Source organism: Trichechus manatus, unplaced genomic scaffold (genome assembly GCF_000243295.1).
Source record: "Trichechus manatus latirostris isolate Lorelei unplaced genomic scaffold, TriManLat1.0 scaffold00043, whole genome shotgun sequence".
In the NCBI taxonomy this organism is placed as follows: Eukaryota; Metazoa; Chordata; class Mammalia; order Sirenia; family Trichechidae; genus Trichechus; species Trichechus manatus.
The window spans coordinates 6,132,438-6,159,468 of NW_004443979.1; the positions used below are offsets into that span (position 1 = coordinate 6,132,438).

General features: G+C 37.5%; 1 protein-coding gene across 2 annotated transcripts in view; it reads left to right on the forward strand.

The window, feature by feature from the left end:
• Positions 1-27,031, forward strand: part of BAZ1A (bromodomain adjacent to zinc finger domain 1A) — an 89,858-nt gene that overhangs the window by 21,577 nt on the left and 41,250 nt on the right. For both annotated transcript variants that reach the window (XM_023731475.1, XM_023731476.1), the window contains 3 exons: positions 10,397-10,540; positions 20,887-20,988; positions 24,416-24,503. In XM_023731475.1, the coding sequence (XP_023587243.1) occupies positions 10,397-10,540; positions 20,887-20,988; positions 24,416-24,503 (334 nt within the window). The remainder of the gene's footprint in view (positions 1-10,396; positions 10,541-20,886; positions 20,989-24,415; positions 24,504-27,031) is intronic.

The following is a 27,031-nucleotide window of genomic DNA, read 5'->3' on the forward strand; positions in this document are numbered from 1 at the left end:
ACACTGAAATTTGAATTTCATACTATTATCACATGTCATGAAATACTCTTGATTTTTATTTTCAACCATTTAAAAATACAGAAACATTCTTAGCTCATAGGTTGTACAGAACAGGTGGTGGATTGCATTTGGATCATAGGCCATGGTTTGCTGACTCCTGGTCCAGAGGAAAGAGTATTGCTTAAGTAAGAGTTATATAGGATAAAATTCCCAGAGATCCTCTTTTTACCTAGAGCCTTAGAATGTGGTATGCAGAGATAGCATTGTATGGTATAGTGGAAAAATCCTCTGGAGCCAAACCAACTTACTATTTCTGGTTATCTTCTTTCCTAATCTATAAAACTGGGATAATATCTATTCATATGGGGCATTGGTGGTTCAGTGATAGAATTCTTGCCTTTCAAGTGGCCAGCGCACCTCATGCACAGTCACCACCCATCTGTCAGTGGAGGCTTGCGTGTTGCTGTGATGCTGAACAGGTTTCAGGGGTGCTTCCAGACTAAGACAGACTAGGAAGAAAGCCTGGCAGTTTACTGCTGAAAATCAACCAATGAAAACCCTGTGAATTACAAAAGTCCAACTAATCATGGGGATGGCGCAGGATGGGGCAACGTTCCATTTTCCTACGCATGGGGTCACCGTGAGTCAAAGGCCAACTTGACGGCAGCTAACAACAACAATGGTAGTTGTATTAATTAGCTTTTGCTGCATAACAAACTACCTCAGAACTTAGTGGCTTATATCAGTAAACATTATTCTAACAATTCTTTGGTTAGCTGGTACATTCTTATGGTCTGCGCTGGCCCTGCTGGGGCTGGATTGCCTAGGTCCTAGACTCTAGAATGGCCTCATTCATGTGTCTGGGGCCTCAGACTGGCATGGCTGGGGTCTGCTTCCACGTGACCTCTCATCCTTCAGGAGACTAGCCCAAACTTGTTCCCAGGGTGGTAGAAAGGGTTCCTAGTAACAACAGTGGGCATGCCCCAGTGTGCAAGCACACTTCATGCCTCACCATGCTCCATGTTTGCTAATGTTCTGCTGGGCAAAACAAGTCACATGGGGTAAATCCAGAGTTTATGTGGGAGGGGATCAGGGAGGTAAGATTCAGTGGGGGCCATAATTGCAACAATCTGCCCCAGTGGTTAATATTTGTTAGGAGCCCAGCATAGTGCCTGGCATATAAAGTACTCAGTAAATATTAGATCCTTTCTGTACTTGTCAGGGACGACTCAAGAATCTGATAGATGTGATGACTCATTTTTTTTTTAGACAGCCCCTAATTTTCTTACCTACCACCCATCTGTCAGTTTGTTATACTGTGATGGTTTGCATGTTGCTATGATGCTTGAAGCTGTGCCACCAGCAGGGTCACCCATGGTGGACAGATTTCAGCAGAGCTTCCAGACTAAGACAGGCTAGGAAAAATGGCCTGGCAGTCTGCATCCAAAAATTAGCCAATGAAAATCCTGTGGATCACAACAGAATATTATCCGAAAGGAAAAAACAGAATATTTTTCAGAAGGAAAAAGCTGCAATATTTAAATAGGTTACCCTGCTTTTTAAATTCTTTACCATTATAGTTACCAGACAGTGCCTTAATTATTTTACTTCTATACCCTGAGCTGTTTAAGCTTTCTTCTTTTCAAATATTTTGCTTGCAGGTAAAAGAATGCTATCTAGTGGCAGTGAAAAGTGACTGCAAGCATGGGGAAGATAGAATTTTTATTTATTTGTTTTTCTATCTTTGGGCTTAGTTTCTAGGGATAAAAAATGGGATTGTTAATGTCTTTTTTCTTTGAATAGGGTAAAGGGTATTGTGCTTTAGGACTGAGAGTATGCTTAAAGCCAAATTTCATATGACTCAATAAACATTTGAGTTTTCTGATGTTGTATTATGTAATCTATTGGTAATAGGGATAGAGTGTGCAGAGCAAGGATAAGTGAAATGCATATTAACCACTAACATAGGAGTGAATAAAGTAAATGTTTAAGAGGACATGGATGAGTCTTATTAGACTTGTGGATATATCACTAACACTCAAATAGAATGAGTAAGATGATATAGACAGGCAGTGATTGAGTTAACTCTGACTTATGGTGAAAGAATGAAGTGTTGCCTGGTCTTGCATCATCCCTCACGGTCACAGTGTTTGAGTCCACCATTCTCATATATTAATGTTCTTAGAGATGCAGTAAATGTTTTTATTTTAAATAATTACTTACATTCTATTCAAATAGGCCTTTATCCTTATTAATCCAAACTGTTAAGACTTTGTTTACTAAAGTACATTACTTTCTTTCACCTTTTATTGTTTTTTAAAAAACAGATTTTTTGAGTTTGCGTATAATAAAATTCACTCTTTTTAGTGTACAGACATAACCCACCACAATAAAGATGTAGAACTTTTCTGTCACCCTAAAAAATTCCTTCGTGCCCCTTTGTAGTCAACCTTTGCCGCCACCCCTTAGCCTCTGGCAACCACTGATCTGTTTTCTGACCTTATAATTTTGTCTTTTCCAAAATATAAATAGAAATGGAATCATATCACATATAGCCTTTTTTTTTAAATTGTGGTAGAATTATATATAACAAAGCGTTTGCCATTTCAACATTTTTTATCTGTACAATTCAGTCACATTAGTTACATTCACCATGTTGTGCAACCATCATCACTATCTGTTTGCAGATTTTTTCACCATCCTTACCCTTAACAGGAATTCAGTGTGCCTTAGTATGTAGCCTTTTGAATCTGACTTTTTTCACTTGAGTTGCTTTGACACCTTTGTCAAATCAATGGGCCGTATAAGTGTGGGTCTATTTCTGGACTCTCTTCTGTTCCATTGCGCTATAAGGCTGTCCTTTGCCAATCCTGCACTGTTGTGATTACTGTGCTGTGGTTTTTGTTGTCATTAGCTGCTGTTGAGTCAGACCCCAACTCAATGATCCCATGCACAACAGAACAAAACACTGCCTGGTCCTGCACCATCCTGTGATTGGTTACTGTTAGGACCATTGTGATCCATAGGGTTTTCAATACTGATTTTCAGAAGTAAATTGACAGGCCTTTCCTCCTATTCCATCTTAGTCTAGAAGTACACTGAAACCTGTTCAGCATCGTAGCAACACTCAAGCCTCCACAGCCAGAAGAGTGGTGGCTGCACATGACGTGTAGGGGCTGGGAATCAAACTCAGATCTTTCACATGAAAGGCAAGAATTCTACCACCAAACCATCAATGCCCCCATTATTACTGTAGCTTTATGGTAGTACAAACGTCCTTGAATGGCAGATATGGTTTGTGCTTGACTACTAACCTAACAGTTGGCAGTTCGAACCTACCCAGTGGCACCATGGAAGAAAGACCTGCTGATCTGCTTCCATGGAGGTTAGAACCAAGAAAGCCCTATGGAGCAGTTCTACTCTGTAACACATGGTGTTGCCATGAGTCGCAGTCGACTCAACGGCAATCGGTTTGTAGTAATACATATAGTATACATTACCTTCATCTTGTATTCCCCCCATGTGAAATGAATGCTTTGATTTTGAGTTAATATTTTCTTAACATTTATAATTAGCAATTTAAAATTAAACTTTCTATTTTGAGATAATTGTAGATTCACATGCAGTTATAAAATAATACAGAGATCCTGAGTACCCTTATGCCCAGTCTCACCCATTGGTAATATCTTACAAAACTATAATACGGGATCACAGCCAAAATGTTGATGTTGATATAGTCATGATACAGAATATTTCCATCACTATAAGGATCCTTCATGTGGCCCTTTTATAGCCACACCCACTTCTTTCTTGCCTCCATACCTTCCTTTTCAATCATAGGTTGTTAAACTTATTTTTCCTTCAGAGTTTTCAGTTTTCTGAAAAATATGACTTGAAGTCTGTTTCTAATGGCAAGATAACTTTTGAATTTTAAATAATCTTTACTTGGCTTAATTGAGGAATGTAATTCTTTAACTCAAAACTGATAGCCAGAATGTTTATAAACTGATCAGTGTTTAATAAAAATACCTAGTTCACCTAAGATTAGATTGTTTTTCTTTATTTGTTGGAATTTAGTTTGGCGGTGTATAGTAGAAAAAAACTTTAGTGGCATAAACAAAATACAAATTCCTTTCTCCTTTAAAGTAAGTTAAAAAATAATCAGTCTAGGGTTGAGTATGGAAGGTCCAAAAGTTGTCAGGAACCCAGGCTTTTTCTTGTTTTCCGTTCCATCATCCCAAGATTATGACCATCGTTTTCATTGTTCAGGATGACAAGATTGAGGAAAGTTGGGAAGCCTGCGTCTCTTCCTGTCAGTCCTTCACATTGAGGCTAGTTTAATAGCGCTAAAATACTAACATCATGTTGAAACAAAAGTTCACTGGATACCGTGTCTATGGTGACTTTTCATTGTATTTAATGTATCATGTCTTTTTTAAAAAATATTTTTAAACTTGCATCTAGTAATGTTGGGTGCCACTGAATCTATTTCAGGTCATAGCAGCCTCGCATGACAAAGTAGTATTGCCCCAACGGGTTTTTCTAGGCTGCAGTCTTTATTGGGAGCAGATCATTGTCCATTTCTCCCGCAGAGTGGCTAGATGGATTTGAACTGTTAACCTTTTGGTTAGCTACCAAGTGCTTAACCATTGCGCCACCAGGGCTCCTGCTATCATCTCTTTTTATATGTTTACATCAGAATGCTAGGCCCAGCATAATACTGAACCCACAAATACTTAAATGCCTATTAATTTGAGAACACTAGTTGAAATTTTAAACTATTTTTCATAAAGTTTAATTTGGCAGATACTTCAGCCAAACTAGTTAATGTGATTTTAATGTGATAATTTTGAATATTAAGGAGTGTAAACAGCATACTGGTAATATCTATGTATTTGGAAACTAATTAGAAATAGTAGGATTTAATCTATATGCTATTTTGTAACTAGGGTTTTCTTAAGATTTTTATAATGGATTTAGTCTTCAGTAAGAATCTAATAATTTTTTGTGATACTTAACAAAATGTCAGATATCAGTTGGAGAAATAATAAGACCTGGTTCTCTGGTTTGTAGTCTCAGATCAGGTTGAGCAACTCTGATCAATTTGTCTGAAAAATAAGAAGTTATAAACAACCTTTTCCTGACCTCTTCTTTACCATTGATAAGTAATCAACACAATTCACAGTCTTTTTGTTTGCAGTAGCAAGCTTATTTAGTGGTCTGGTTTTCTCCACTTAAAACAAGATATCACATAACCTCTTTAATTTGAGGTGAGTTTTTTTTTAAAAAAAAAAACTTCAAATTAATTATGTTCTCTCTGTTTCCTACCTGTAATGTTGAAGTAATTACCCAAGTGCAGCATTTTTTATAAATGTTCTTGCACCTGTATTGCAAGAAAATAAACGGTTAATGAGGCAGCACAGGGGGGAGCAGGTGTGAAGTATGCCACAGATTCAGCATATTCCATTTTTAGAGACCCAGACAGAGGGGGGCAGTCTATTCCCTGAAGTAGGTCTCCCTGGGCGTCTATCTAGTCTTCTTTCCCTTTGCTGTTAACTGTTCACCTTCTAACCCAAAAGCCTTGTAAAAAATTTTGCATTTATCTTAGTTCTAGAATGTTTTATACTTTGCTTTTGTCTTAATGAATCTGTATTTTGAGATATAAATTGAACTATGACTATTAAAAGAAACTTTTTTGGATGGAGTACATACCATTCCAAAGTATCCTGAATAAAATACTATTTCCATGTCTAGCTTATCACTGTTAACAGATTTGACTAACTTCTGCTGTGCCATCATTCAGTGCTTGCCGCTCTTCCACAGACTTGCTTTCACTCTGAAATATGTTTAAGTTGCTAGCACTTCAGGAGCCTCTCTACCGCCTAGGCTTGAAGTTCTCAGGTACCCTTGGGTCAGTATAGTGCTGCTGTTCCCCCTCAACTTTAGTGAATGGAAGATTAGAAAGTGTATGGGCTTTTGCATGAGTCAGTTAAAATTTTGGCTGTACTGTTACTGGTTGTGTGACCTTGAGCAAATGGTTTAACTTCTCTGACCCTGAACTTCATCTTCATTATCAAAAGTTATATACTATTCTGATAGATAAGCATTCTAACAGTAATAAGGACCATCTTTTGATCTCCCAACTTCTACTGTACCCTCAAATATGGAGTATAACTTTAATTTCTAAAGTTTTTGTACTGTCAAAGACCCTCTAGCTGTATCTTAATTCATGATTCTCTAACCTTTTTTTTACATCCAGTCTTCTTTGGACTCCCTAAACCAAGAAGTGGTAGCAAGTGGATTTAAAGACAGACTAAGTCTCTTGGGAGATATATTAGAAGGTATATACTTGACATCCTGAGTAACTGAACTTCAGCTAAACTCCATTGAGATGCCTAGCCTAGATTAGATTGGCAAGGAATGCTACCTGTGATTTGGATGTGGTGCAAAGTTAATAGTAGTATTGATAATAAATACTATTATTTATATATTAAACATTTACTACATTCTACATGTCCCTATGCTATACCAGTTTTCTTCTCCCTTCATCCTCTGTCAGGGAATTATATTTTCTATCTGTTAATTTTCTATTGGTTTTAAATAAATTCATCCTTAAACTACTGTAGCTCTGTGGACCTTACTAGAGTCATAGACTGTTCCCTTCAGTGGACTGTTGGACCATTTCAGGCACTGGACCAACCCTACCTGGGCTCAGGGTTGACCTGTTTACTTTGTTTCTCCTTCATGACCATTACCACCTCCAAGTACTCACCAGGGCTGTTCCAGTAAAGATGATCTCTTTGTCTGACTTTGAAGAAACCTGTCAAAGTTCACTGAAAAACTTCCTTGATTACCTCCTGGAAGCCTGTATAATATTACGATCCCTGGATGTGATTGATGTCTAAGCCCCTCAAAAGCAGATCCATTTGATTTCTTTCATATTTTGTCTGCAATTCGTGCCACTAAATTACAGAGCTTTTTTAATCAGTGAGACTAAATTATCACAAACACTTTTTTTTTAAATGTTTTTTTGTGTTTTTGGTGAAAGTTACACAGGAAATTAATCATTTAACAATTTCTATACATGTTCAGTGACATTGTTTACATTTTTCACAGCATTCTCACTATTTCCATCCTGGTTGTTTTATTTCCCTTAATCTAGCTTCCCTATCGCCTGTTACCTTATTATCTTTGATCTAAGGAAAATGTTTACTGTTTGGTTTCATTTAGATGATTATTTAGAGGAGCACAGTACTCATGAGTATCACCAACAAGTTCTGATATGACTTCCTGTAGTTGTTCCTCTTTGGAAACACTGGCTTATTTCTACCAGCTGGTGTGAAAGTTGGCCTGCAGTTCTTTTGACACCATTTCCGTTTGCTACCAATACAGGCTTAGTAATTGAGCTTTCTCAAGCTTTAGTGTTAGTACAAAAAAAAGAAGTTTCTTTTTTCTTCTTTAAGAGCAGATTGAAAAGGACCAAGATTATGGTGCATTTAATTAGACTTGTATAAGTCTCAGAGTGAGAGAAAATGAGTGAAAGGTAAAATTAAGATGCCTTGAGAGCTTTGGATTTACACGAATAGTCTACATTTTGTTGATTCTTAAACCTCAGGGTATTGTGGAACCAGTTAGTTTTTACTTTGTTAATAGCCAGGAAACCCATGGTTTTGATTTATGTGTGTCTAACAGCGATATTAAAACCAGTTACCATCGAGTTGATTCAGACTTCTGGCAACCCCATGTGTGTCATAGTAGAACTGCACTCCATAGGGTTTTCAATGGCTGATTTTTTTTCAGAAGTAGATCACTGGGCCTTTCTTCTGAGGCACCTCTGTGTGAACTTGAACCTTCAGCCTTCCGGTTAGCAGCTGAGCATGTTAACCATTTGCAGCACTTAGGGACTAAAGATGTTCTTTTCATAAAGGAGAATATAAGCATACACTAGATTGTACACTAATGAAAATAAGTGCTATGATATTGTGAAAGTCTCCCAGCTTCCCAAAATGAGGTAGTGCTAAATATACTGCTTGTTTTTCTAGAATTTTGTGATTCTGTTTATTTTCACCAAAAGTGACAGAAATTCATTTTGAATAAACACAAGCAAAACAAGGAAACCATTGGTTTGTTAGAATCGAAGGGAAGGTAAAACAAGCAAATGTGAAGATGAGCTAAGGTTCAGCTAAGTATGAGGAAGAATAGGAATAAGAGAACTGATTGCCTCTGGTATCACCATCTCTCCTCTCTTCCCTCTTATAAGTTTTTATCATCTCTCTCACTGCACACTAGCCTCCTCCACATGGCACGAAACATCACTGCTGAAAGTACAGAATTTTATGCCTTAACAGATTTCATGGTGAAAGAGGGACTAATTTTGTACTTCTAGTGTCTAAGTTTTTAAAATCTTAGAAAAGATGTATTGACTCAGCAAAAGGTGTCCATCCCTTTATCAGCTAACTCTGGCCAGGGTCTTCTAAGAACATGGTAGTTCTAATGGTAGTCATGTGGAAGAGGATGGAATACGGGAAGAATGAAGTTCCTAGAAGAAGGGGGCTGGCAGATGGACAAGCAGTCCTATGGATGTCCGTGATATATCAAAACTTGTTCATAGTATGGGAGAACCACATGAATGATCCAAAACCAAAGAACCAAACCTGTCATCACTTCCAACCTTAGCGACCCTATAGGACAGAATAGAACTGCCCTATAGGGTTTCCAAGGCTGTACATCTTTACGGAAACAAAACTGTCACATCTTTCTCCTGTGGAGTGGCTGGTGGGTTTGAACTACCAACCTTTCAGTTAACAACTGAGCACTTAACCACTGCGCCACCAGGGCTCGCACTAGATGAATAATACAGTCAGCAAATTATCTAACCTTGAACCACTTTTTCTCAAAGAATAGGGATTGAGCCCATCCGTAGATACAGATGTGTTTAGGATATTCTTAGTTAATAACATCTCTGCACTTAATAGGTGTAGAAGTGCCATGGATGCAATTCCAGCAATGCTATCTTGCTTTCTGATTTATCGCCTACTATATCTTGCTTTTAACTTGTAACTTCGTCCTTTTCTTTTGGAACGGCTTTATTGAGTGAGATATATTTCACATTCCATAAAATTCACCCATTTAAAATATACAGCTCGGTATATTCATAGGGTTATACAACTATCACCTCTGCAAAGAGTTTAACCAAACTATACAGTTAGAGGGCACAGTTCACACTAGACTGCCCTCACTTTGGACACTAGCCTCAAGTTTGGGGGTCTCCAGGACCTTCCTCACTTCAGAGCAGCTGGCTATAAATTTGGAGGTCCCCACAGCTACCCTCAGGGCTAGGGCGTGGGAGTCTCCAGGGAATGAGGAGAAGAAGAGTTTATGTGCAGGAGTTTCTTGAAAGCTGGAGATAAATATAAGTTTTCCAGGGTATTGAACAGTGTGTCTCTTAGCAGAGGGAGAGACACAGAAGTAGAAAAGTGTTGGAAGAGTTGATAAGAGGAAAGTAAAGGATGGAAGAGAACTCTTCTGATAGAAGAATATGAACAGTAATGAAAGATACAGACATTTGATGTTGAGAAGCACATCAAGGAGCCTATGTCCGGGTCTCCTCTCTCATTTTCTCATGTTAAAGGGCTGGGACTGGGACTTGAGACGAGAAGGAAGGAATTTAGAAATCTGCTTTGGGCCAACAAAAACAGTATCAAAATTAAAACAGTTGGTATCATGAGATCCTAACCTTGAATTCGTGATAGATTTATGGTTTCAAGGCAGAAAGTAAAGAAGTTGGACAAGAGGGAATATGGAGAAAGCAGGTGGATTTTTTTCTAGCATTGAAAATCGGTGCAGTAGAAATGTGAGGTTAAGGAATACCTGAATTGTGGTGAATGAGTCTGAAATTGCAGCCCATAAAGTCTAGATAGAGGGAGCAGAGGTTAGGGAAGCCAGTATGGTAGAGATGCGTTAATGACTAGGAGACTTTCCAGAGATCAGACAGTGCAACAAAAGCTACAATGAGAATAAAAAAAAAATCACAATTAGGAGAATTTTAGATACTAAAATATTGGATGCTTTGTAAAAACTGTAAAGCTCAATACGTATAATGAGGTATTGTGTCAAAATTTGATATCCTAAACAGTTACTTTAGTTAAGAATGTAATTGCTAAAATTCTTGATAAGTTGACCTTTAAAATAGTTTTGTGTTGTTTTAAATTGTTTCTGGTATTTGCTTAAATTGGATATTACATATCTTTTTTTATTAAATTTGCTGCATCAACTGACCATAGTTTCTATAAAACAAAATAGCTTTTAAGTTGTTCTAAATAATTAGGCTGTTCTGAAATGTTTGATTGTAAAATAACAGATGATTTGCATTTTTAAATGTATTGTTTTATTTCAGATTACAGTGTAGGATTTTGGAAGTCCTCCCTCCATCACATCAAAATGGTTTTGCTAATGGACATGTCAGCAATGTAGATGGAGAAACTATTATCATCAGCGATAGTGATGATTCAGAAACACAAAACAGTTCTTTTCAAAATGGGTAAGTGATTTTTATTAATTTTCAAATTGTTTAGAAGATTATTCTATTGAAATAATTTTTTCTTTCACTCCCTCCTTGTCTAGGGATACCATGGTGTACTACTCATCTAAATAATCTGGTTCACAACAGATTAGAATTTTCAAAATTTAAACTAGTTAAAGTAGTTAACTAATTGGCTAGTTAACTCTAGTCAGATGTGTAAGAGCAATTGAAGCTAACCCTCATTCACTTATATTTATACATTTTTGTTTTCTTGGGAAAATTCAGTCTGTACTTCAGTCATTAATACTCATTTTATCGTACATATGGTAAAGAAACTCTATAACCTTCTGAAATTCAGTTCATTGACAACCTAGGTCAACTGAGTACTACTGGGGAAAAATCACACCATATATAGATTGGCATTGTCTACATGTAATTTAAAAACTCAGTGGAGTCCTCAACTGATTAAAAGTCCTTTTTCAAGTTTCAGCTCAGTCCCCTCCTCTGTTCTCTACAACAGCTATTCTAAATCTTAAAGGGTGCTCCATTCTGTTCCCCTGCTGCCTTTTAGGCATCTCAGACTTGAAAATGCTCTCTTCAGCCTACATCGTGTCAGTCTTTTTCTTCCCTATTTTTGGTGAACTATAATATTAAGAAACCTGAAGCCATTGTTACCCTGAGTACAAAGCAAATTAATTCAAAATCACTGTTGTTATTGTCTGCTGCTGCATCGATTCAAACTAATAGAGACCTTATAGGACAGAGTGGAACTACCCTGTGTGATTTCTAGGCTGTATTCTTTACAGGAGCAGATCGCCAGATCTCTTCTCCACGGAGCCTCTGATAAGTTCAAACTACCGACCTTTTGATTAGCAGCCACGTGCTTAACCATTATGCCACCAGAGCTCCTAAATCCCAGTTAAAAACCAAAAACCCACTGCTGTCGAGTTGATTTTGACTCATAGTGTCCCTATAGGACAGAGTAGAAACTGCCCCAGAGGATTTCTAAGGCTGTAAATCTATATGGAAGCAGACTGCCACATCTTTCTCCCACGGAGCCGCTGGTAGGTTCAAACCACCAACCTTTTGGTTAGCAGCTGAGTGCTTTAACCACTTCACCACCAGGGCTCCTAAATCCCAGTTAGTGGTAGTAAATATTTTGCCTGTTGTGCGTAGCATTTTGAGGAAGATTCCCATTGGTGAATCCCACTTGTGCTAGTTAAAACAAGCTCATCACAAAGTATAATTGAATTTGGGCATAGAAGTAATCAGTCATAATATCCTGTCTAAATATGCTGCACCTTATCTCTTGAATATAGGGACTTGGGTAGACCCTTGAGGTGGGAAAAGTAACCTAGTAAATTATTTTATTCATAGACATTTTAAACCTGTTTATGAGCTTTCGCTATACATCAGCATTGTAAAGTGTCTAGTTACAGATTGCTACTGCAGTATCCTGAGATAACCAGATAACAGGAAGGGTGAAATATAAGTCATTTTTGGACCCTTGTTCCATTGAGTTATTCCCATTAATTCCTACCTTAAGTGAGTAGATTTACTTTTAGGTTGCTCTCCCCTAAAAAAAAAAAATCTAGATTTTTCTCATTTTTCTGTAGATGAATTGAGAGGAGGTGAATGAAACAGTTGTGAGGCTGTATAACAACACTCACATATGTCATCTGACTTATTCCTCAGAACCAGTCTATAAGGTTAAGGTGGTCATATTTGCATATCACTGAGGAGAAATGGATGTTCTATATGTCTGCAAGATGTACTAAGGCAGCATGTTTGGAATTGGGCCGAAGTATTCAAAATGACCACCAAGAGGTTTAAAAATAAAACATTTTGATACATTTCGGGAAGCATATTGATAATTTTTTTCTAAGCCAAATGCAACATCAGTAAAATAAATTAAAGGCTTGACTTTTTCAAAAAATTGCATTCACTCTAAACATATTAGATTACTTATCAGTCTGGACATTTATTGCAGAATCTGATTAAGCTAAACAGTTGGTACATATTTACTTTTGTAGGTCAGCTTTTGTTGGTGGGCAGCAGTCAAGATTTTGAAGAGCAGGGTCACTCAGTTTATTTTTAGAATTGGTATTAACACCCTAAACATGTTTTCTGAACTAAGCTTTTGAACGAGACTGCTCTTCCTTCTCATCACTTAGCAGTCTTGGACATTTTAGTGCTCCCTGGCTCTTAGAGAGCCGAACACTCTTGCAGAACTCCTAATACCTTTGCTAGAATTGGACTGTAGAGGAAAGATATGAGCCATTTTCTGCCATGGTTATTTAGCATGAGATGTGTGAAAGAGCCTTAGATCTACTGTATCTTAGATCTAATACCTATCTAAATGCACTTTAGAGTGACATGAGGCTAATTTTTCTTCATATCATACATTTTGGGAGCATATTGATTATAGTCATTATCACTGGGATATGACTGTATGATCTACACAAATCTACTTTGTGTAGATTATATAATACATGATACCTTAAATTTAGGATTATTCATTTATTTATCTACAAGCAAGTTTTACTAAAAAACTGACTTCTCAGCTATCATTTGTAGTACAGGATAGATTTGAACTGTATTTAGAGAATATAATTTGTGTCGTATCAAATTGAAATAAAAGAGGTTTAGAGTTTGTCCCTTAGTCTTTCTCTCTGAAATTTTACATATATATCATCTATCTGCTCTTATGTTCCTTTCTTTACCCTTCTTTTAATGTTTGGCCTCTAATGTCAGCTATTCCTTTCCTCAGAAAATTACTAATAGATTTAAAGGAAATTATATGTGAAAATCCTCAAAATTCCATGAGACAGCAGTCTGTATAATTACTTCATACAGGTTTCCCCTCTTAAGTGTCAGTAAAGTTCATCTGCAATCACAAATTCTCTGAAAACTGAACTAAATTGATACAGTCCTGACTAAAATATCCAATACCTTACCATCTGATTTCAGTAGCCAGATGTGCCAGGTATAGGTGAGTTTGTAGAAGAAACTAAATATGGTGTTTGTAGCAACTTAAATTAGTAAGTAAATCACACTTTCTGATAATATACTCTGTTATTGTGATTTAAGGCAATAAAAATTTAAGATAAATTGAACTTCTTAGCCTTTCTTTATAATGGATCAAAGTTTTACGTTTCCATCTCTAGGCAGATGTTGTTGATGTTGTGTGTCTTAGGGTTGATTCCGACTCACAGTAACCTACGTGACATTGTAGAACTGCCCCATAGTGTTTCCTAGGCTATAATCTTTATGGGAGCCTATCTCCAGGTCTTTTCTTCCACAGAGCTGCTGGTCGGTTTGCCAACCTTTCGGTTAGCAGCCACGTGCTTAACCATTGCACCACCAGGGCTCCTTAGGCAGACATTAGTTAAATTAAAATACATCATAAAAATGTCATAATAATATATGAATAAGGCTTTTTTTTTTTTTTTTTTAACATCCCGTATCCTGGTAGTGAATTTCAGAAGCACAAGAGAAAACTAATTATTTTGGGAACCTCTTGCGGAATACGTATCTAGTTTCAAAATATTACAGGCACTGCCTTCCTGTCATGCTATATAATCTGGCTCTAATGATAACTTGTCTAGTTGTTAGTAAGACTGGAAAGTCTAGGTATCATTTTTAAAGAAGTAGACCTAATTGTTTCTCTAGTTAATAGTCCATCTGTGCAAATTTAATGTGTGAGAAATAAGGCTAGCAGTTTAAATTTCCAAAAATCATACCACCATAAGTAACCATCTGTGCTGCAGGCTTAATCATTTGGTGGATTATCATTGCAGAATAGTCGTGGTAATTATAACTTGATAGTTTCTCTTAAAAGAAAGCTTTATGCTAAAAGTATAGTTTTGTTTTTTAATAATTTCTGTTGTGCTGGTATAGAAAGTTTTTAAGTTTTTTACTTCTTATCAAATTCTGTCCATAGGGTAGCAACAAAAACACTTTCCATTATGATAAATAAAAATAGAATTTAAAACTTAGATATATAAGTAGGCGTATGGAAATATATAGGAAAGGCATTTATAAAATAAAGATTTGTTTTGAATAATGGAACAATAATCTGATTTCTATAAATGTAGTATTTGAGCATAGTGTGTTATTGTAGAACTGAAATCAGATAAGTATGTGGTGATTAAAATCAGTCTACTACTAGTGAGTCACAGTCGTGATTGAGATCACTAGAGTCAACTCAGTGTTTCAGCTGTTGAGGCCTAGTCTTTGGGAAGCAAAAGAAAATTATTAAAATGGAAGTTCTTTTTTATACTACCCTTGAAGTTCCTATCTTGTGATGAATCTGTATTATAAGAAACAGTTGTGTTGATCTCCAATAATTGTACTTCCTTAGAAAAAATGTAAGAATGATTTTATTCTATACAGAATTTTGTGTAATAAGAGTTATTATAGCAAAGCCACAGTGAGAATATCTAATTTACACTACTTAGAAAAAAAGTTTTTGTGCTACTCATTTATTTTCACAAATTTCATGACACAGCAAGAAAAGCAAAAGATTATTTTTTTACCTTAATAAATCACATTTTTGTAGCTTTAAATCCATTAAGATAGAGTCCATATACAATTTTTGAGTCTGTACATCAGTGTGGCAATACTCAGTTGGAATCTGAATTTTTAGAAAGTATCACTTATGTTTTGGTTTTCTATCTTGTTAGTGTTAATTGTTTTTTATGATTTAGTGAAATATTATGGAAAAAATAAATGCTATATTAAATAAATGTATTTACTGTACTACCACTGAAAGCAGTCTTTTAAGTGCAGTCTACGTTATATTTGACCAACCAACCCTTCATATGTATAAAATGGCAGTGATTAAGTACTAAGCTGGTACCTGTTCAAAAAATATTAAGGTAGATACTCTTAATCAAGTCTGTTGTTTTTGAACAACTACTGCTGATTTAAACCTGTTTTTCTCACTGCCCCTCCCCCTGCCCCCTTGTTTCAAGAAATCATTTTATTGGGAGCGCCCCATCAATGCTATGTGAACATTTTCTCTATTTGACCTGTTCCCTAAAATAGTGTTTTTCAGACTGTAGGTTATGACCCCATTTGTAGGTTGTAAAGTTAATTTAATAATGAACTTTGGTAGAATAGAAAGTATTAGACTGCATTCCATATAGTAAATGTGAGTGTTTAAATGTACTGGTTTATATGTATGCTGAGTCTCAAGGTAAAGATACTTGGCCCTGTAGCTTGGAATTTAATGGTGTTACATGTAAGTACTTCAGTTTTATTTGTGTGAGTGTCTCATATATCCCTTTTTAAATTTTTGTTTTTGTTTATTGAGGTGAAATTCACATAATGTAAAATTGACTCATTTTAAAGTGAACAATTCTTTGGCCTTTAGTACACTCACAGTGCTATGTAACCACCATCTCTATCTAGTTCCAGATCATTTTCATCACTCCAAAATAAAACTGCATACCCATTAAGTAATTGCTCCCCACTCACCTCCTTCCCAACCTCCTTATAACCTCTAAATCTGCTTTCTGTCTCTAGATTTACCTCTTCTGGATATTTCATATAAATGGAGTCATACAAATATGACCCTTTGTGGCTTATTTCACTTAAAACATTCTCAAATTTCATCTACATTGCATTATGCATTAGTGCTTCTTTCTTTTATGGCTGAATAATATTCCATTGTATGTATATACCATGAGGCATTGGTGGTACAGTGGTAGAATTCTCACCTTCCATGCAGGAGACCTGGGTTCAGTTCCTGGCCAGTGCACCTTCATATGTAACCACCACTTGTCGGTCAGCAGTAGATTGCATGTTGTTGTGATGCTGAGCAGGTTCCAATGGCTTTTCTACACTAAGACAGACTAGGAAGAAAAGCCTGGCAAGCTGCTTTTAAAAATCAGCCAGTGAGAACTCTATGCATCATAACAGTCCCATCTGCATCCCATCATGGGAATGGCGCAGGAACAGGCAGTGTTTCATTCTGTTGTGCGTGGAGTTGTCATGAATCGGAGGTCTACTCAATAGCAGCTACCAACAACAACAGCATGTATATGCCACAATTTGTCCATTCATCCATTGATGGAAATTGGAGGTGTTTGTACCTTTTGACTATTGTGCCTAGTGCTACTTCGAACATTCATGTACAAGAATTTGTTTGAGGACTTGTTTTTCATTCATTGGGTACTGTCATGGATTGAATTGTGTCCCCCAAAATATGTGTGTAGCAGTTTGGCTAGGCCATGATTCCCAGTGTTGTGTGGTTGCCCTCCATTTTGTGATTGTAATTTTACATTAAAGAGGATTAGGGTGGGATTGTAACACCACCCTAACCGAGGTCACATCCCTGATCCAATGTAAAGGGAGTTTCCCTGAGGTGTGGCCTGCACAGAGATAAAAGGAAAGGGAAGCAGGTGGAGAGTGGGGAACCTCATACCACCAAGAAAGCAGTGCCAGGAGCAGAGTATGTCCTTAGGACCTGAGGTTCCTGCACAGACAAGCTCCCAGACAAAGGGAAGATTGATGATGTGGACCTTCCTCCAGAGCCAACAGAGAAAGCCTCCCCCTGGACCTGATGCCCTGAATTTGGACTTGAAGCCTTCCCAGCTGATGCCCTGAATTTGGACTTGTAGCCTACTGGACTATGAGAGAGTAAATTTGTCTTTGTTAAAGCCATCCACTTGTGGTATTCCTGTTAGAGTAGCACTAAATGACTAAGACAAGTATATACCTAGGAATGAAATTGCTAGGTCATACAGTAATTCTGTTTGACTTTGTAAGGAACTGCCGAACTACTGTTTGCCACAGCAGCTGCACCACTTTACATTCCCACCAGCAACTTCTTCTCCTAGTGTTTCCTAGTCTTGTCAGATATAAAATTCTTGGTTGACAGTTTTTTATTTTAGCACCTTAAAAATATATCATCCCACTGCCTTCTACCCTCCATAATTTCTGATGCAAAATTGGCTGTTAATCTTACTGAATAGTCCTTGTACATAGTAAGTCACTTCTCTCTTGCTGCTTTAATTTTCAACAATTGATTATAATGTTCTTTGGTGTGGATCTCCTTTGAGTTTATCCTACTTGAAATTCATTGAGCTTCTTCAGTGTGAATATATAATGTCTTTTATCAAATTTAGGAGCTTTTTGACCATTGTTTTTTCAAATATTCTGTCTGTCCCCCCTCCCCCCTTTCTCCTTCTGGGACTCCCATCATGTCTATTTTAGTTCATTTGGTTGTGTCCCTCAGGTCTCTTAGACTGTTCATTTTTCTTTATTCTTTTTTGTTCTCTCAGATAGGTTAATTGTAGTTGTCTTATGTTCGACTTTGCTGGGTTTTTCTTTTGCCTCCTCAGATCTGCTGTTGAAACCTTCTAGTAATTTTTTTTTTTATTTTAGTTGTACTTTTCAACTCCAGAATTTCTATTTGGTTCCCTTTTATTAGTTTCTATCTCTTCATTGATGTTCTCTTTTGTTCATGCATTGTTTCCTGGTTCCCTTTAGTTCTTTATTCATGGTTTTCTTTAGCTTTTTGAACACTTTTTCTGTGCATGGGCCATACTTTGTTTCTTTGTAAGCCTTTTAATTTTTTGTTGGAAACTGGGCATTTTTTAGTATTACAATATAGTAACTGGAATCAAAATCTCCTTCCCCAGAGTTTGCTGTTGTTGACTGTTGAGGGCTACAGTTGTCCATTTGTTTCGTGATTTTTCCAAACTTTTTTTTTTTAAGACTATATTCCTTGTTGTGTGTGGTCACTGAAGTCTCTATTCCATTATCTCATTGGTCAGCCAGTGACCTGGCAGAGGGATTTCCCTAAGTACCTGGAGCAAAAAAGAGAAGAAAAATACTACTCTTCTGGTCTTGGCAGGTTGGCTCAGACCTGGATACTCCTTCAGTGCTAAGGCAGGCCTCCTAAAACTGTTTAGCCTTCACCTCCTGCTTGTGCAGGTAATCCTCCAGAGTTGCAGATCTAGAGTCCTATTAGGTGAGTGCGTGTCCAGTCCTGGGCATGTGCATTGCATTCCATCTTCCTGATATACGCAGTTGCCCTTATCCTTATTCAGTTGCCTTTTCAAGCCCTTGTTCTCTAAAGAAACTTCCTTGTCAGCCTTCTCTTTCCTAGGCTTTTGGGTTGATCTCCTACTTGCCTCATCTGCTGTCCCTTGCTCCCGTCAGGCAGGGGAAGTGTATGTCTTTAAATCTTTCAACAGACGCCACTGCCTGGAAAGCTGCTTTAACCTGATAGGAGTATGAAGTGGGAGAACAAAGGTCAGCCGCTGTGACTGTCTCTCAGGAAGCCTCCAGACTGGTCAAATGCACAACCATGGTATTTTAAGAACAAGGTTCTTGTTAGCCCCTGGCACCAGCAAGCCACACCAGGAATGCTAGCACTGCCCTCACAGTCACCACTGCACTAGGGAGTGGGGGGATAGTAATCAGATGAGCAAAAATGCCACAAGCTCTTCTACTGAAGTTCAGCTGCTTTTTTCTTCATTAAACACTCCCTTGTTTGCTCTTTTTGATTAAATTCCAGAGTTCCAAAAAAAGGTGATTCTGTCCATCTTTGCCAAATTATGGTTGTTTCAGTGGAGTGACTGATTCTTTGAGCTCCCTACTTCGCTATTTTCTGTGATGTCATTCTCTCATGTATCCCTTTTGTGGTGAAACCTCCCTTACCTGCATTTATATCATCTTACCCTCATCTCATAGTGCTTCTCTTTATCGTCCTTTCATATCATTTTCTTCTCTATAATGCCTACTTATATCCTCTTTACATATACACTTGTATTCACTGAGGCAGCACTTCCAGAATCCAACTGCTTCTCTCTACTGCCACTGCTACCTCTTAGTCTGTCTGTACTGCCATCAGTTCTTAGTTTACCGTAGTAGCTTTTTAACTGGTCTCCCTGTTTGCACTCTTGCCCCATAGTTACTCTCCACATAGCAGTCAGGGTGATCCTTCTGAAGTATAAGTTATATCATTAGCACCTCATTATTCAAAATCTTCCAGTAGCTTTAGTCAGACTAAAATCCAAAGCCCTAATAATGGCCTATAAAGTCCTATATAATCTAGCCCTGCTGCCTCTCGCTCTCTGACTAAATCTTCTTTTGTCTTTTTATTCATTCAGCTTCTTTTGCAGACCGAGCATGCTGCCGCCTCGGGCCTTTACACACGCCTCTCTTCTTTAAACTCATTTCCTCAAGATTTTCTCATGGGTTGCTCTCTCATTTTTTTGTTTCTTTTGTTATTCAGATCTGTACTTAAATGTCAGCTTCTCTTGGAAGGCCTACCTGGTCAATTTATCAGGGATCACCTTATGTAAAATAATACTCCTCTTCCCCCATTCTGTACTTTCTGTTCCCTTCATAGCACTTAATACCTCCTATCCTGTTGTGTGGAAACCCTGGTGGCATAGTGGTTAAGAGTTCAGCTGCTAACCAAAAGGTTCTCAGTTTGAATCCCCCCGGTGCTCTTTGGAAACCCTATGGGGCAGTTCTGCTCTGTCCTATAGGGTCACTATGAGTTGGAGTTGACAGCAACAGGTTTAGTGTATTTTTTTTTTATCCTGTTTTGTGTTTTGTTGTTGTTGTTGGCCTGTATCTCTGTGGAAACCCTGGGGGCGTAGTGGTTAAGTGCTATGGCTGTGTAAGGTTGGCAGTTTGAATTCACCAGGGGTTCCTTGGAAACTGTGGGGCACTGTCCTATAAGGATGCTATGAGTCAGAGTCGACTCGATGGCAGCGGTTTTTTTTTTTGGTTTGTATCTCTGTGTTAGAATGTAAGGCAGGAAATTTTCTAGTTTGTTCACTCTGAATTGTCGTTGTTTAGAGTAGTATCTGGTACATTGTAGGCTCTTAACTATTTACTGATTGAATGAATGAAGGAAGTTAGGAATACACCCTCAAAGGGAAGAAAAGAGAAGTTGGTAGGAATGGGGGAAGGGATTAAATTTGCCAATCCTTAAAACAGTAAACTATATTATCTCTACTTTTGCTCTTGAATTACATAGCTATGAAGAAGAAAGTTTAAAAACAAAACCAAGGACTGTTTGTTTTTCTACAAATTTATTTAACCTAAACTGGGTACTTAGTCTGGGCTTATTCATTTCTAATTAATTTCTTCTCCCAATGAAAATTTACTGAATGAGTAATTAAAATACTTACGTAAAATAAAAGAGCACATTGTATTATTTTGGCTAATGAATTGTAGGGAGTATCAATATATAATTATACTTATGATAACTTATAAAATATTAGTAAACATAACAATGCTAGTAAAGATAAAAATGGAAACTATGTTCCCATTTAAAATCTCATGTTTCCAAATAAATTGTTGACTGATTTGTGTCTTTCCTCTTCTTTTTTTAGGAAGAAAAAAGATGCAGTTGATCCCTTGTTATTCAAGTACAAGGTGCAACCCACTAAAAAAGAATTATATGAGTCTGCTATTGTTAAAGCAACACAAATCAGGTAAAACTCAGTATCTTAAAAGTAAAATAATAAGCTATCTACATTAGGTTAAGAAGGTTTTATGTAGAACAAATGAGTAGTGTTGCAAGTAATTACTTCTCTTTTTAAAATAAATGTATATTTATATATTGATAGAGTGATAAAATGAATCCTAATAGACTCTGTGAGTCCTTTGTTTAGATTAGTAACTTACCACAAATAGTTTTTAACATTGAAATAATTAACAACGATCCTGTTTATGAAGGACTTCTCATCAGAGATTGTAATATTCCTTTAATCAAGAAGATTTATTATTCTAGAGTAGCACTGACAAGTAGAACTTTCTACAATGATGGAAATACTATATGTGTGCTGTCCAATATGGTAGCCAAGAGCCACTAGCTTTTGAACACTTGATATGTGGCTAGGGAGAATAAAGAATAAAATTTTTTTATTTTATTCATCTTTAATTTTAGATAGCCACATACAGCTAGTAGTTATTACATTAAGCAGTACAGTTCTGAAGGGGTGCTATATTTATACTTACCAAAAAGGTTTGGTTGACGTTCAACCATTTCAGGAGGTAGCATATGATCAAGAACCAATGGTACTGAAGGAAGAAGTCCAAGCTGCACTGACGGCACTGGCGAAAAACAAGGCTTCGGGAATTGGCAGACTACCAGTTGAGATGTTTCAGCAAACGAATGTGACACTGGAAGTGCTCACTTGTCTCTGCCAAGAAGTTTGGAAGACAGCTACCTGGCCAACCAACTGGAAGAGATCCATATTTGTGCCCATTCCAAAGAAATGTGATCCAGCAGAATGCAGAAATTATCTAACAATATCATTAATATCACATGCAAGTAAAATTTTGCTGAAAGATAATTCAAAAATGGTTGCAGCAATACGTTGACAGGGAACTGCGAGAAATTCAAGCAGGATTCAGAAGACAGCGTGGAACGAGGGATATCATTGCTTATGTCAGATGGATCTTGGCTGAAAGCAGAGAATACCAGAAAGATGTTTACTTGTGTTTTATTGACTATGCAAAGACATTCGACTGTGTGGATGTAACAAATTATGGTTAACATTGCGAAGAATGGGAATTCCAGAACACTTAATTGTGCTCATGAGGAACCTGTGCATAGATCAAGAGGCAGTCATTCGAACAGAACAAGGGGATACTGTGTGGTTTAAAATCAGGAAAGGTGTGCATCAAGGTTGTATCCTTTCATCATACTTATTCAGTCTGTGCTGAGCAAATAATCTGAGAAGCTGGACTTTATGAAGAGAACGGGGCATCGGGATTGGAGGAAGACTCATTAACAACTTGTGATATGCAAATGACACAACCTTGCTTGCTAAAAGTAAAGAGGACTTGAAGCACTTACTGATGAAGATCAAAGACTATAGCCTTCAGTGTGGATTACACCTCAACATAAGGAAAACAGAAATCCTCACATCTGGACCAATAAGCAACGTTATGATAAACAGATTTCTTTAAAGTATTAACAAGTAAAGATGTCTCTTTGAGGACTAAGATGCTCCTGACCTAAGCCATGGTATTTTCAGTTGCCTCATAGCATGTGAAAGCTGGACAATGAATAAGGAAGACCGAAGAAGAATTGATGCATTTGAATTAAGGTGTTGGTGAAGAATACTGAATATACCATGGACTGCCAGAAGAATGAACAAATCTGTCTTGGAAGAAGTATAGCCAGAATGCTCATTATAAGCGATGGGCGAGACTTTGTCTCATGTATTTTGGACATGTTATAGAAGAGACCAGTCCCTGGAGAAGGACATTATGCTTGGTATAGTAGAGGGTCAGCAAAAAAGAGGAAGACCCTCAATGAATGGATTGACACAATGGGTTCAACACTGGACTCAAATAGCAACAATTGTGAGGATGGTGCAGGACCAGGCAGTGTTTTGCTTGGTTGTACGTAGGGCCGCTATGAGTCGGAATCAAGTCTACAGCACTTAACAATAACAACAACAGTATATTCGTCAATAGTCAACAAACAATTACCTTTTCTTACCCAGCTACTGTATGGTACCTGAGATATAGCAGTGATCCAAACAGAGGCCTTGCTCTAATGAAACTTATATTCTAGGAAAATAATAAACATTTTTGGGAGGGCTGCTACTTAAATGTGAAGAATACTGAATATACCATAGACTGCCAAAAGAATGAACAAATCTGTCTTGGAAGAAGTAAACCCAGAATGCTCCTTAGAGGCAAGGATGGCGAGACTACGTCTCACATACTTTGGACGTGTTACCAGGAGGGATCAGTCACTGGAGAAGGACATCATGCTTGAAGTAGAGGGTCAGTGAAAAAGAAGAGGAGCCTCTTATGACATGAATTGGCACAGTGGCTGCAACAGTGGGCTCAAGCATGAGTGGCGCAGGACTGGGCAGTTTTCTGTTCTGTTGTACAAAGGGTTGCTGGGGGTCAGAACTGACTTGACAACACCTAACAACAACTACTTAAAAATGCCTATATTATTTATTCACTCACAAAAACTTTTGACGTAACTTTTTCTTGAAAGGAATGTATTTAATGCAATTAAAACATTTACTTTCTTTCTAGAACCTTTTGAGAAAAACTTGTGTTGTTTTGTTTGTGGTGGTGGTTGTTGCTGTTACAGTTGCTGTTTTTTAACTCGAGGGCAAGGGAGAATCATAAATAATATGATTTTAGGATCTTAATTTTAATTCTCTTAACTTCTGATTCCACTGATCTGTTGGCTACCGTATGAGGTTTAAACACAAAATGCTTTAAAATTTGATAAAGCCCATGTTCAACTCTATTTACAATATCCATTTGAATGTTGATTTACTTAGTGTTGTGTGATACCTGGTAGTGTACTGACTTTCTTTTAAATTGTTAATGGTGGTATTTGTAGGGATGATCATCTAATTTTATAAAATGTGTTTTACTTTCTGTAGTGTACTTTCTTTGAGGTTTATTTGATTTCTAAGTGTCAGAATCCTAAGCAACAAAATAGGTCATTGTAATGCATATACTGTTTTTGTAATGGACTTTTTATAATAGATCCACTCAAGTAGATCTTGTAACATTCTACATAAATACTTCTGTATAAAACCAAAAAAACCAAACCCGTTGCCACTGAGTCGATTCTGATTCATAGCAACCCTATAGGACAGAGTAGAACTGCCCCATATGGTTTCCAGAGAGCAACTGGTAGATTCAGACTGCCACCTTTTGGTTAGAGCCGTAGCTCGCTGTAGCTCGTAACCACTGTGCCACTAGGGCTCCTAGACTTATGTATAAAGTTGTTAGTAAATTTTACACGTAAATACTATTCAGTGAATTCATTTCCTAGACTTGAAATTCAGATTATGACATTACAGAGATTATGGAGTTTAGGTTGAATTATTTAATACTAACACCTTGCTCTTTCTCCTTTTTCCCCTGTAGCCGGAGAAAACACCTGTTTTCTCGTGATAAACTAAAGCTTTTTCTGAAGCAACACTGTGAACCACAAGATGGAGTCATTAAAATTAAGGTAATCAAAATGGTGAAATTATTTGTTGAAAGAAAGAAAAAAAAAAGAGAAATTGGTCTTCTAAGATTATAAAATTGCAGAAATATTATTTCAAAGATGGTTGAATGTAACTGTTTTCTAATCCAGAGTCAATTTTTAGTACTTTTCTTTATACTTTTAGTTGAATTAAATACTGGTTTTTGTAATTGCTAGAATTGCTAGGTAACTCAGTTCCTCTCACTTTTTTTCTTCATAAAAAGATCAACCAGCATAAGTGAGAATAGCTGGAAAACTTGGAAAAAGAAAAGGTGTGGATGTGGTGGTGAGGCAACTCTAGCTTTCTAATCGTGTGGTTCTAGCTCGTAAATAATAGTTTCAAAGAACAATGCTAAGACAGATCCTTCTAGATAAGTGTGTAATAGACCAATAGTAAACATAACCATTAAGAGGAAAAAAATCATGTTTAGAGACTTCCCACATTGTACATTAAGTAAAAAATTCAATGGTAAGAGCAAAACTAGTTTTTAAAGAGGGGAAATAATTTAACCCATTTGAGGCTAGAGAACACTAAGTTAAAAAGACAGTCGAATGGGATGGGGAAATATATGCATTTATCACAGATCAGCTAATGTATGCTTAAGATTTGTACATTTCATTATACGTTAATTTTATACCAAAAGGAAAGAAATGAAACAAATGTTAATGATCCAAATGTTGAAGTGTTTAGGAGGATCAAAAGGAAAGAAACATCAACGATGAGATTGATAATCCAAATTCATATAGGCTTAAAAATACCATGAACAGATTTCAGAGGCAAGTGTTGGGGGAAAATACCTTCAGTGAATATAATGAAGAGCTCAAATCAATTAGAAAACCATTAGCATCCCAGTAGAAAAATAGGCAAATCGACATAATCAAAATTCACAGTGGATAAAATTTGAAAACATATGATAGAAAAAGTATGAGGAAATGTTGAAACTTACCAGTAAAGAGATACAAGTCAAGACTTCTGGGCAACATGACGCTATAGTCAGAAGCACCAGGCCGTCCCTCCGCAGCAAAGATCAGAAAAACTAAGTCAAACAGAGTCACACATCAATCCTGAAACCCTAAGCATCAAATGAAGAGAGAAAGGACTCAGCCAAGCACCAAATGGAATAAGAAACTGATCGAGAACAGAGAGTGAGGAGAGATACTCACACAGGTCCCCTATCAGCTAACGCAGCACGGATCCACCATCTTGGACTCCTGTCAGAGATCAGCGAACAGGGAGTACGAGAAAGCAGCTTCACGGAGCTTCCAGCAGGAGACAGAATAACCAGTAACCAGAGATATACACTTTCCTAACCCCACCCTTCTTCACCCCTGCTTAGCCTCCTCTGCTTCCTGCAGCCACAGTCTCTTGACTGGGAAGCACCAGCTTCACCCCGATGTTGCTTGGATTCCACCCACCCCCACTGGCCGGCTCCTTGAGTGCCTTTTATCGGCTGCTGGTGTTGCTTTTTTCTGCTTCTTTAGATTTCTTCCTTACCTCTCACCACCTCCCCCTCCTCTCTCAAATACCTAGCTCCATGTGCCATCTTTGCTTCTTCCTGAAACGCTGTGAAACACTGCTCAACTGTGAAACTGCTTTCCGGCCTGTGCCGCCACACTGGTGGGACCTCCGGGGCTTTTTTGTTTGTTTGCTCTGATTTGTTCCATTTTGATTTGTTTGTTTCCTTTTTCTTTTCTTGGCTTGGGAGCCCCTTCTAGCTGGGCAGTACTGCATGGCTTGGAAGCTACTCCCTTACTCTGTGCAGATGCACAGGAACATCCCTGGGGGCATTTCTTTTTTCTTGTTTTTTGGTTTTGGGTTTTTTTGTTGCTTTGTTTTGTTTTCATCTCTCTCTTATTCCCTTTATGTCTTTCATTTCCAGTTTCTCAGTTTATTCATTTTTTTCTTTTACCCTTTTTTTTTCATTTTTATTTTTCCGCATTTCTCAGCCTCTCATCTCTCCACTCCAATAGCAAGCTCCCTTAGCACTCTTTTTCATTTGTTTTTTGCTCCTGTTCTTCTCTCCCTTCTCTGCTCTTTCCCATACCCATCTTACCTCCACACATCACAATCTACCCCCTTCTTCCTGCCTACCTGCACCATATGCTGAATATCACAGCCCCAAGCAATGCAGACAGGACCTACTGGAACCTGCCCTGCACTGATTCCTTGTCTGCACTGTCAGCCTGGTATGTGCCACAAACAACCCATCCCAGCAACTCCTCTTCACCTGGACCTACCCTGCTGTACTATACCTGAGTGGCTGACCCTGCCCATTGGAGAAGGAGGTGAAAAGTATCGTGCCCACAGACGACCAAACAACAAAGAATGCAGAGCCTGCCTGCTCAGTCATAACCAAATAAAACAAAAAAGCAGGACTAAACAAACAACTCTACAATCAATAAATGAGGAAAATAACCACTTAATGCCCCAAAGACAGTAGACAATATCAAAACATTTACAAAAGCAGGACAGGATGGTTCCAGTAGGTGTCCAAAATAAAACACCAGATGAC